The 10,894-nt window shown below is 29.7% G+C and overlaps 1 protein-coding gene across 3 annotated transcripts; it reads right to left on the bottom strand.

The window, feature by feature from the left end:
- Window positions 1–1,961: 1,961 nt before the first annotated feature.
- On the bottom strand, window positions 1,962–9,755 carry LOC120413048 (FAM172 family protein homolog CG10038). 3 transcript variants are annotated; one of them, XM_039573742.2, is made up of 6 exons: window positions 9,660–9,755; window positions 9,377–9,464; window positions 9,017–9,323; window positions 2,529–2,886; window positions 2,377–2,461; window positions 1,962–2,262 (listed from the first exon to the last, which is right to left on the bottom strand). In XM_039573742.2, exons 2-6 carry the CDS (start codon window positions 9,435–9,437, stop codon window positions 2,120–2,122), a joined length of 954 nt encoding a protein of 317 aa, XP_039429676.1. In that variant the 5' UTR covers window positions 9,438–9,464; window positions 9,660–9,755; the 3' UTR covers window positions 1,962–2,119. The 3 variants fall into 3 exon arrangements, with proteins under 3 accessions (XP_039429676.1, XP_039429675.1, XP_039429677.1); XM_039573741.2 differs by having other exon boundaries at window positions 9,554–9,693; XM_039573743.2 differs by having other exon boundaries at window positions 9,630–9,677.
- Between the last annotated feature and the right edge of the window lie 1,139 nt (window positions 9,756–10,894).

The raw sequence follows: 10,894 nt of genomic DNA, 5'->3' as shown, positions 1-10,894 counted from the left end.
CTCTGGTTCCTTGCGAGTGTCCTATTTTCTTACCTCCACGTTGGCTTGGTTTTCATGATGACCTAGCTGGTGGCCTGTGGAAACGGATCGTAAACCTTTGACCAGCGAGGGTCAGAGTCGAGACGGCTAGAAGAAAGGGGCGCGTCAATGTGGGAAAGGGAAGTTATTTGTGATTGTAGACGGTATTGTTTTGATTCGCAGTATGTTGAGTCAATTGCTGTGGATGTACCTGAAACATCGCACAACGGGGTTTCTCTTCTCTTCATTCTCAGCTACCATCTATCTCCTGTTTATATTCTGCTCTACTGATTCGCACTTCTTTATTAATTCTTCTGTTTACCATTTGGTTTTTAATTTTATCATCTCTTGATTCTCGTATCTCTTAATGCTTGTCACACTTTTTTCCAAATAATGCTGCTTCAACAAATTGTGTGTTTTCTTTAAAATAAACCTTCCCTTAATGTACTAGTTATACCAAGTCTATTTATCATTTGCCTATTCTTTGTTGATTCACTTCTTTATTTATTTATTTGAATTATTTTTTATCTTGCCCATCATAACAATAATCTAAGCTTGTTGCTATCTCTATATATTTACTATTGCCTATTTCTACATCTACTACATCAAGCTTGTTCTTTTTATTTTTTAACATACAATTATGATTCTCTTACTATTGCTTCTTTATAAAGTATATTCTCCTCTACTGTCTATTGTTTTCTAACAAGTGAGGTTCGAGCCCTTATTCAATTTATGGAATGATTGAAGGATTAACACAAATACTACTATTGTACTTTTGGTAAACTTTTGAATAACATGCTTAGGGCCAAAAACTTGTAACAAAACATCGCGACATAAGAAATATCGACAAATAAACCCGACTTAACATTAGGGAATATTTCAGGAGAAAACAAAACACAGTAAAATAACAATTAGTTTTTGAATTCAAACTAAAATAAAACAGTTTTTGCTTTAATGAAAATTGATAGGCACACTATAAATGATTAGGCGCTTATACTTACATCAAACCCTACCCCGGCCGAGTTAAAATGTGTAACCGGAAAAGCCTGGCACGAACACTCAAAGCGTGTTCTAGCGTGTTGCTCGTACTGACTCAGAGCAAGGGTGAGATGTAGGTGTAAGGGCAGTGCGTGTTCGTCTGGAACCTAGTGCATAAGATCGGTCAAGGCCCGTTCTTACACTGAAAATTGCAAATTGCGAATTACTTGATGAATTTCCTATAAAATGCAACCAGAAGAAAGTCTCTTGGTCTAACAGTTGAAAATTTACGAGTAAAAGTAAAAAAAAGTTTTTAGAAAATCGTCAAAAAAGAGGGCGGTACCAAAGAAAGAGGGATGATCCAACCGGCAACCAACTTGGGATTTCTGTTAACTATCGATAAATGAACGTTCCCTGCAAGTTTGGCCCAAATCGGTGATTTCCCAATTTCCCAAAATCCGTATTTTTTTTAATTTTCGAGATTAAAAACCCTCTACTTTTGAGCTATTGAGAAGTGTTGTTCTTGAATTTCTTAACTACCTGGATTTTGGTATAAAATTAAATAAATAAATTGTGATCTCAAATACCCTCTCTAGCACATGAACACCAGACTTTTAATTAACTGTAAGAAATGTTCAACATTCTCTTCAGGACTATTATTTTCATTTCACAAAACCTCTCCCGATAAGCAAAACGAAACAAAACCAGCATACTCAACAAAACACTAAATCCTCTTTTTGTGTGTTGTTTCTTGTAATGTGCCCCTCTTCTCCCAAAATCAAGATAGTAAAGTACTTTGCCGCCTTCGTCGCCCGCTCCGTTTAGTTTGAATAATTGTTGCGTAAATAAACCGCCACTCAAGTAGTGAGCCCTATTTTCTTGGGTTTTCTTGCGAAAATCGAATTAAGATTAAGTGCGGCGTCTTAATTTACACTTCAAAACAATAGGAGAGAAAATCATCGTCGCATTTTGATCTGGACTTAATTTTATTCATCAAAATGGAAACTTTTACAACAACTTCAAGTCTGTCTATCTCGTTCGATTTCCTCCTTCCAAGCAGCAAATGATTTGTGCGCTTCGACGATGACACTCGGCCGCAACAACCTCAGCAATTAAAGTACGGTTACAGCTCATTTTTGGACTTTTTGGAATCGGGCTCGGAATCGGCGGCGGCGACACCCTCCTGGAACTGCTCGTACCGCTGCTCAAAGAACTTGAACACTGCATCCATGCACGAGTAGGACGTCATCTCGTGTTTGGTGTGACCTGTGGAAAAAATGAATATTCGAAAGGGGGAAATTATTAGCTCACTCTTGAGTCAAGTGGCGGCATCTGAATGGCAATATGCAAATGCCGAGCAACGAGTGCTCGAGTGCTCACCTGCTGAGAAGCGCGGCAGGTCGTTCTTGGTTACGGTGAGCGTCTTGTCGAGTGGCTCCGACGAGGCAGCCCAGTTGCGGCCAATCTGCAAACAAGTACAATTACCCAAAATTAGCTCAAAATTCAATTACAAAGCGATTAGCGAAAAAAACCTCAATCAGCCCCTTCGGCACGAGCGACGCCGAGTGGACACTGTCGGTGAACCCGACGGCAAACACTTTGTCCTTGAAAAACTCCGGGAATCGCTGGGCCAACTCGACGGTCACCACCCCGCCGTAACTGTGCGCCACAATCGCAACCGACTCCGGGTTACTCGCGATGACGTACTGCTCGAAGGCGGACACGGCGTGCTCGGTCGGGTTGCGGCTGCCCTTGATGGCTTTGCGGGTGCCACCGGACGTCCGGTAGTTGTCGTTGGTGTTGGTGAGCAGGACTTCATAGCCCAGCGAGCGGGCGCGCTCGATGTACGGGATCTGGGTGCCGCTGTCCAGGCTGTGGTTGATGATGAGGCTGGAAATTTAAAATGAGAGAGAAAGTTTACATTAGGGACTATCCATAAACCACGTGGATGCTTTTGTTGAAATCTCTTTGGTCCTCAAAAAGTACCTGATTTCAAATTCTTGCCATTTTTTGGTCTGGGGGTGAGATTGGGTCATAAGCCCGTTGCAAATATTTGAAGTTCATGTCCTTCTAACCTGACCAAAGTGCAAGTCTGTTTCAAATTTTGAGGTTTTTCGAAACAATTTTCAAAGATTAAAGAAATTTAAAAAACTAAACAAAAATTCAATAAATTAATAACAAAAAGAATTTAAGCAACATGAAATGAACACAATTCCTTACGAACTTGGATTAAGCAAATTAAAAAATTCAAAAAAAATTTAAAAATAAAAAATAAAAATAAATCAGAAATTTACAAAAAAGAACTAAAAAAAATTAAAAAATTTAATAAGTTAAAACATTTAAAAAAGATGAAAATTAAAAAAAAATTTAAAAAAATAAGAAATAAGAAATATAAGAAATTTAAGAAAATTAAGATATTTAAGATAATTAAGAAATTTAAGAAATTTAAGAAATTTAAGAAATTTAAGAAATTTAAGAAATTAAAGTAATTTAAGAAATTTAAGAAGTTTAAGAAATTTAAGAAATTTAAGAAATTTAAGAAATTTAAGAAATTTAAGAAATTTAAGAAATTTAAGAAATTTAAGAAATTTAAGAAATTTAAGAAATTTAAGAAATTTAAGAAATTTAAGAAATTTAAGAAATTTAAGAAATTTAAGAAATTTAAGAAATTTAAGAAATTTAAGAAATTTAAGAAATTTAAGAAATTTAAGAAATTTAAGAAATTTAAGAAATTTAAGAAATTTAAGAAATTTAAGAAATTTAAGAAATTTAAGAAATTTAAGAAATTTAAGAAATTTAAGAAATTTAAGAAATTTAAGAAATTTAAGAAATTTAAGAAATTTAAGAAATTTAAGAAATTTAAGAAATTTAAGAAATTTAAGAAATTTAAGAAATTTAAGAAATTTAAGAAATTTAAGAAATTTAAGAAATTTAAGAAATTTAAGAAATTTAAGAAATTTAAGAAATTTAAGAAATTTAAGAAATTTAAGAAATTTAAGAAATTTAAGAAATTTAAGAAATTTAAGAAATTTAAGAAATTTAAAAAATTTAAGAAATTTAAGAAATTTAAGAAATTTAAGAAATTTAAGAAATTTAAGAAATTTAAGAAATTTAAGAAATTTAAGAAATTGAGGAATTTACGAAATTTAAGAAATTTAAGAAATTTAAGAAATTTAAGAAATTTAAGAAATTTAAGAAATTTAAGAAATTTAAGAAATTTAAGAAATTTAAGAAATTTAAGAAATTTAAGAAATTTAAGAAATTTAAGAAATTTAAGAAATTTAAGAAATTTAAGAAATTTAAGAAATTTAAGAAATTTTAGAAATTTTAGAAATTTTAGAAATTTTAGAAATTTTAGAAATTTTAGAAATTTAAGAAATTTTAGAAATTTTAGAAATTTAAGAAATTTAAGAAATTTAAGAAATTTTAGAAATTTTAGAAATTTTAGAAATTTTAGAAATTTTAGAAATTTTAGAAATTTTAGAAATTTAAGAAATTTTAGAAATTTTAGAAATTTTAGAAATTTTAGAAATTTTAGAAATTTATTAAATTTTAGAAATTTAAGAAATTTAAGAAATTTAAGAAATTTAAGAAATTTAAGAAATTTAAGAAATTTAAGAAATTTAAGAAATTTAAGAAATTTAAGAAATTTAAGAAATTTAAGAAATTTAAGAAATTTAAGAAATTTAAGAAATTTAAGAAATTTAAGAAATTTAAGAAATTTAAGAAATTTAAGAAATTTAAGAAATTTAAGAAATTTAAGAAATTTAAGAAATTTAAGAAATTTAAGAAATTTAAGAAATTTAAGAAATTTAAGAAATTTAAGAAATTTAAGAAATTGAAGAAATTGAAGAAATTTAAGAAATTTAAGAAATTTAAGAAATTTAAGAAATTTAAGAAATTTAAGAAATTTAAGAAATTTAAGAAATTTAAGAAATTTAAGAAATTTAAGAAATTTAAGAAATTTAAGAAATTTAAGAAATTTAAGAAATTTAAGAAATTTAAGAAATTTAAGAAATTTAAGAAATTTAAGAAATTTAAGAAATTTAAGAAATTTAAGAAATTTAAGAAATTTAAGAAATTTAAGAAATTTAAGAAATTTAAGAAATTTAAGAAATTTAAGAAATTTAAGAAATTTAAGAAATTTAAGAAATTTAAGAAATTTAAGAAATTTAAGAAATTTAAGAAATTTAAGAAATTTAAGAAATTTAAGAAATTTAAGAAATTTAAGAAATTTAACAAATTTAAGAAATTTAAGAAATTTAAGAAATTTAAGAAATTTAAGAAATTTAAGAAATTTAAGAAATTTAAGAAATTTAAGAAATTTAAGAAATTTAAGAAATTTAAGAAATTTAAGAAATTTAAGAAATTTAAGAAATTTAAGAAATTTAAGAAATTTATATAAATTTAAGAAATTTAAGAAATTTAAGAAATTTAAGAAATTTAAGAAATTTAAGAAATTTAAGAAATTTAAGAAATTTAAGAAAATTAAGAAATTTAAGAAAATTAAGAAATTTAAGAAATTTAAGAAATTTAAGAAATTTAAGAAATTTAAGAAATTTAAGAAATTTAAGAAATTTAAGAAATTTAAGAAATTTAAGAAATTTAAGAAATTTAAGAAATTTAAGAAATTTAAGAAATTTAAGAAATTTAAGAAATTTAAGAAATTTAAGAAATTTAAGAAATTTAAGAAATTTAAGAAATTTAAGAAATTTAAGAAATTTAAGAAATTTAAGAAATTTAAGAAATTTTAGAAATTTAAGAAATTTAAGAAATTTAAGAAATTTAAGAAATTTAAGAAATTTAAGAAATTTAAGAAATTTAAGAAATTTAAGAAATTTAAGAAATTTAAGAAATTTAAGAAATTTAAGAAATTTAAGAAATTTAAGAAATTTAAGAAATTTAAGAAATTTAAGAAATTTAAGAAATTTAAGAAATTTAAGAAATTTAAGAAATTTAAGAAATTTAAGAAATTTAAGAAATTTAAGAAATTTAAGAAATTTAAGAAATTTAAGAAATTTAAGAAATTTAAGAAATTTAAGAAATTTTAGAAATTTTAGAAATTTTAGAAATTTAAGCAATTTAAGAATTTTAATAAATTTAAGAAATTTATATAAATTTAAGAAATTTAAGAAATTTAAGAAATTTAAGAAATTTAAGAAATTTAAGAAAATTAAGAAATTTAAGAAAATTAAGAAATTTAAGAAATTTAAGAAATTTAAGAAATTTAAGAAATTTAAGAAATTTAAGAAATTTAAGAAATTTAAGAAATTTAAGAAATTTAAGAAATTTAAGAAATTTAAGAAATTTAAGAAATTTAAGAAATTTAAGAAATTTAAGAAATTTAAGAAATTTAAGAAATTTAAGAAATTTAAGAAATTTAAGAAATTTAAGAAATTTAAGAAATTTAAGAAATTTAAGAAATTTAAGAAATTTAAGAAATTTAAGAAATTTTAGAAATTTAAGAAATTTAAGAAATTTAAGAAATTTAAGAAATTTAAGAAATTTAAGAAATTTAAGAAATTTAAGAAATTTAAGAAATTTAAGAAATTTAAGAAATTTAAGAAATTTAAGAAATTTAAGAAATTTAAGAAATTTAAGAAATTTAAGAAATTTAAGAAATTTAAGAAATTTAAGAAATTTAAGAAATTTAAGAAATTTAAGAAATTTAAGAAATTTAAGAAATTTAAGAAATTTAAGAAATTTAAGAAATTTAAGAAATTTAAGAAATTTAAGAAATTTAAGAAATTTAAGAAATTTAAGAAATTTAAGAAATTTAAGAAATTTAAGAAATTTAAGAAATTTAAGAAATTTAAGAAATTTAAGAAATTTAAGAAATTTAAAAAATTTAAGAAATTTAAGAAATTTAAGAAATTTAAGAAATTTAAGAAATTTTAGAAATTTTAGAAATTTAAGCAATTTAAGAATTTTTTTATAGAAAACAAAACTAAGAAAATTAAGAAATTTAAGAAATTAAAATAAATTAAGAAATTTAAGAAATTCAAAAAAATTAAGAAATTTAAGAAATTCAAAAAAATTAAAAATTTTAGAAAGTTAAGAAATTTAAGAATTTAAATAAATTAAAGAAATTCAAAAAAAAAAGAAATTTAACAAATTTAACAAATTTAACAAATTTAAGAAATTTAACAAATTTAACAAATTGAGGAATTTAAAAAATTTAAGAAATTTAAGAAATTTTAAAAAATTAAGAAATTTAAGAAATTTAAGAAATTTAAGAAATTTAAAAAATTTAAGCAAAAAAGAAGAACAAGAAATTTAAAAAAATCGAGAAATTCATATAATTAAAGAAATATAAAAAATCAAGAAAATTAAAAAAATTAAGAAATTCAAGAAAATTAAGAAATTTTAGAAAGCAATTTAGGCTTCATCCATAAAGTACGTCACGGTAAAATCAGCCAATATTTACCCCCCCCCCCCTCCCCCCCTTTGTCACGCTTTTCCTATACTTATAACACGCAATGTCACACTTGCTCAGACCCCCCCTCCCCCCTAGAGCGTGACATACTTTATGAATGACGCCATTATTCCAGAAATTAAAAAAAAACGAGAAATTGATAAAAACGTAAAAAGTTTTAGTTATTTTTTAAAAGAAATTCAAAATTATTCGCAATTTGCAATTTTTAGTGTAAGAATACGCACTGCCCTTACACCTACATTTCACCCTTGCTCTGAGTCAGTTAGAGCAACACGCTAGAACAAGCTTTGAGCGTTCGTGCTGGGCATTCGCAACATTCCGGGTACCGTCATCTGGGGCGAAGCGGGACATGTGTGACTTTGATCATTCAACATATTGAGTAAGGATTCGAAACTTACTTGCGGGAAAAAGGTCGTAGATTAAAACAAAAGACAGTAAAAGAAACCATGCTGCATAAAGTTTGATACTAAAAGAATAATTTTAGTTTAAAGAAAGAAGAGTAAGTAGTTCCAAAATATCGACAATAATTTATGAAAAAAGATATGTGATAAAGTAGGACGAGATGATCGATTTGTCTTTAGAAGAAATAGTCATCCGCAAACAGATTGAATGGGACTAAAACCTGACAACTTTCGAAGGAACTAATTCACAATTGTTTGCAATAATTTCTATCGTGTCTTCAATTAAATTGTGGCGGTGCGTTTTCCTGGTCACCCTATTCTCCTCGATCACTGCGCCATCTAGAGAGAAACGTCATTCGAGTCACAAACACAAAAACGAAAAGCACGTGTAAATTCTCGCGGAAATAAAATTAGTTTATTAGCAGGAAACTCGCTAGTGTTTCGATCGGTTCCATGTCCGGTTCTGACATCTGGTGACCCCGACGTGATATACGGTGAAAGTTCAAATCTGGAACTCTTCGGACATTTTTGATCGCGCTCGGGATAGCTTTCGCAAACTCTAACCTCAAAATGACTGACCCGCCGAGCCGCCGTCGTTGAACTAGCGGAATTCTGGAAAAGTGATCCGAAAATGTGTTTCACTCAAGCGGAAGCTCAGTTCCGACTTTTCCGGATAACAAACGACGAAACAAAGTTTGGCATATCGTCGTGTAAGTTGACCAAACTGTCACCAGCCATATTGCGGATCTGGTTACCGAGCCCCCAGACAAATAAAAATACAAGACCGTCAAAGATGTGCACATCGGCCTAGACATCGGCCGATTTGGGAAATTAACGAGACGCCACAAAATGTTTATGACATTTTCCTGTGAACTAGGTATTACCTGCTAAATGACTTGGACAGGGTTCAGAAAAAAAAGATGGGTGCAATATCGAGAAGAACACGATGATCCTATCTTCGGAATAATCTGGCAAAACTCGGTACTCTCGCTCGAAGTAAGTGAGAATGAATCAAGCTTTTACATCAAGTTTAAAACACCAAGGATGAAGCAGGGCTTGACTAAAAGTAACGAACCAACATGGACAAGACTAGCTGTATAGCAAAATTTTCCGAATTTTCCGACATGGACTCTAACCAGTGAAGTCTGTGTTTGGGAAACGAAAGACCCCTCTCCAAACTCACCTCCTCGCCCACTGCCCGGCCCGAACCACACCACTGCCGTGAATCAGCACCAGCAGCTTCTTCGGCCGTTCCAGCCGCTCCTGGGTGCAAAAAACAAAGCTGGCCTCTTCCGGCGGGGCACCCTCCGGCAGAACCAACCGCTTCAGTCCGACCTTCTGCTCGAGCCGCTCGTAAACCCACTCCGTGATGTGCTCCCCCAGCGCCTCGTAGTGTTCCTGGTTCTCCGTGGCGTTCGTGTAGATGTTGAAATCGAAGCCCTTGTCGGTCAACTTGCCCGTTTCCGGATCAATCTGCCGGAGCTTCCCTTCTGCAAAAGAAATTCGATTAGACATTGTTGCAATCTCTTCTTGCATATCTCACCCTCGTCGAACCCGTAACCGAAGCCCTCCAGCGTTTTGGGGTAGGTCTTGGTGCCGGACATTTTGTTGGTGGCGGAGGAAATTCCGGTCTGAAAGAGACGAGCAAAAGTCGAACGCATCAGGACGAGTGGTTCTTCTAAAACGCTGCAGCTACTGAAAAACGACAAGGACGACTAACAACAGCCACCAGAACTGAGGCAATTATGTAAATTGCACTGTTTTGATTGAGTAACATATCAAAGGGAGAGGCGCACAGTGTAAAATGTTGTTGTTGTGTTATTTACTTGCACTTTTTCTTATTTTGTGTTTGTCGCGTTGAATCGTTTGTTGATGTCGCGGCTTTAATTCGCGGTTTTTGTTGACATTCCGTTGCTGAACGGCGAGTTGCACCCACCCGGCATTGACAGTAGTGGGTGGAAGTGGGTGCAATTTATCGATTAAACTTTTGCCGATAGATGGCAGTGTGCAGCGCACTAGAGACATCTGTCATTTGAACTGCAAACTAGCTAGAATGCGCTAGGTGGCAGCAGGTGTTTAAAAGTGCCATCTCTTGAGAATATTTGAAATGCTACTGCATGAACAGACTCAACGCGCTGTGAACGTGCTCCATCATGGTGTCGAATGAAAAAATAAATTATCGATTTTGTTGCGATGACTCAACTTCGAAAGATGGTAAAATAGTGGTTTAGAAAGAATTTTACATATTTTTAGAAAGGTATTCATATTAAATTTCCAATGATTCAAAAGAGCTTTTTGGTGGAATTGTAAGATCTGACAATCCAATAAAAAGTTATGAGCACTTAACGTGAAGACTTACATCATTTGCTAAGGCTACCAACTCTTGCTGAGCAAAAATCCGTACACTTTGCCGAGGTTCCCCAGAATGACTCATTCCCCGAGAAGTGTTTTTCATTAGGATTGTGATAAGTTTAGATTTCGTGAAGTTTCGTCTTTATTGTTATAACTGCTGACAAAAGTTTAATTTTCCCTTAAAGTTGAATTTTGCCTGCTTTATAGAAAGTTAAACTCTCTTGCCTGTCAGTACCGCTAACAAAAAAATGAAATTTCCCTTTTAAGTTGAATTTTCCCTTCTTTAAAGAAGGGAAAACTCTCTTGACCGTCAATACTGCTGACAAATGTTGAAAGTACCCTTTAAAGTTGAATTTCCCTTTTAAAGAAGGGAAAACTCTTTTGACTTGTTATAACTGCAGCATGCTGAAACAAGTTGAGTTTCCATCTAGCAGTTATCCTCAGTAAAAAGATTTTTAGAATGAAAAAAATCAATAATTGTCAGCAGTTTTAACAAGTCACGATGTCTTCTTTGTGATTTGATTCTAATATTGAATTGGGTCCTAAAATGAAGCTTAGATTGCTGATATTATTATTTACAGCGATAAAGCTTATTTTTCTGAGTACAATGACCCTTTGTACAATTTTGAAAAATTAACCTCGCGGTCCTTCTTCACAGAAATAGTACTACCACAGACCATCGAACAAATTATGACTTGTCAACTTTTTT

Source organism: Culex pipiens, chromosome 3 (assembly GCF_016801865.2).
Source record: "Culex pipiens pallens isolate TS chromosome 3, TS_CPP_V2, whole genome shotgun sequence".
NCBI classification, from domain to species: Eukaryota; Metazoa; Arthropoda; class Insecta; order Diptera; family Culicidae; genus Culex; species Culex pipiens.
The sequence above is the reverse complement of the archived record's forward strand: the minus strand, read 5'-3'. Positions and strand labels throughout refer to the sequence as shown.